At 32.9% G+C, this 1057-nt stretch overlaps 1 protein-coding gene across 1 annotated transcript in view; it reads right to left on the bottom strand.

The window, feature by feature from the left end:
• Terf1 (telomeric repeat binding factor 1) overlaps positions 1–1057 on the bottom strand; it is a 71054-nt gene that overhangs the window by 44772 nt on the left and 25225 nt on the right. Inside the window, exon 2 of the mRNA XM_023722400.1 lies at positions 1–96. Coding sequence (XP_023578168.1) covers positions 1–96 — 96 coding nt within the window. The remainder of the gene's footprint in view (positions 97–1057) is intronic.

The following is a 1057-nucleotide window of genomic DNA, read 5'->3' as shown; positions in this document are numbered from 1 at the left end:
CAAGAGATTTTCCTGCTGCGATTCTTGTCAAAAACTGGCATATGTAAACAGTTCTCAACTGATCAGATGTAAGACTAGAGAGTCCATGAATAATAGCTGAAAAAGAAATAAATAAATTTTATTAATATTAAACCAAACAATCCAGTAGTTGCATTATATGTGGTTAATTAATAGGTGACAAAATTACCATAAATCTAGAGTTGAATGTTTTAGTTACTTAGAAAATTTTTAAAAAATCGGAAGAAGGGGCCGGGGAGATAGCTCACTAGAATAAGCGCTTGCCTGGCAAGTGCAAGGGCCTGAGTTCAATCCCCAGTTCCAAAAAAAAAAAAAAAAAAAAAATCGAAGAAAAGTGGGGGCTATTGGTACACAACTGAAAGCCCAGTGCTCTGGGAGGGTGAGGCAAGAGCTGGTGCCTAGCCTGGGCAACTTTGTGACTCTGTCTCAAAATAAAAAGTAAAACAATGTGCCTAGAGATATGGAAAAGTCCTGAGTTTGATCTTCAGTATCACAAGCAAAACCAAAACCAAATCATCACAAAAACAGCTCTCTATAATACAGTACATTCCCAACTTAAGAAATTCCAAGCTGTGAACTTTCACAGGTACAACACAACTTGAATTTTTTTATTAGACTCAATTTGTCAGATTTATGAATGAATCTGACTTCTAAAAGTTCTCCTGAAATGGAATTTATTAGTAAGATGGGGACTTAATGTATAACTGATTCACATGCAGAATAACAAATATTTAAAATTATTTTCAAAGTATTACAGTACTCTAACAAAAAAATTTAGATCTAAGATATTTTGTGCCATAAAATTCTTCATATTATAGGAAATATTTCACATTCTATCAAATTTCAGTTATGTAGTTTGTTCAAATAGCTATATTTTAAAAATACACTTATTAATATTTATCTCACAAGTATTTGCCCACTGAGATGTTATACCAGGCAGTGAATACATACAATGGTGAGTTAACCTCATCCCTGGATCTTAAGTGAGCTAGCTCATTAAAAGATGAATGACTCAACCTCTAAAATAAAATGTGAAACT

The sequence above is a fragment of the Octodon degus genome, unplaced genomic scaffold (assembly GCF_000260255.1).
Source record: "Octodon degus isolate 3935 unplaced genomic scaffold, OctDeg1.0 scaffold00091, whole genome shotgun sequence".
NCBI lineage: Eukaryota > Metazoa > Chordata > Mammalia > Rodentia > Octodontidae > Octodon > Octodon degus.
The sequence above is the reverse complement of the archived record's forward strand: the minus strand, read 5'-3'. Positions and strand labels throughout refer to the sequence as shown.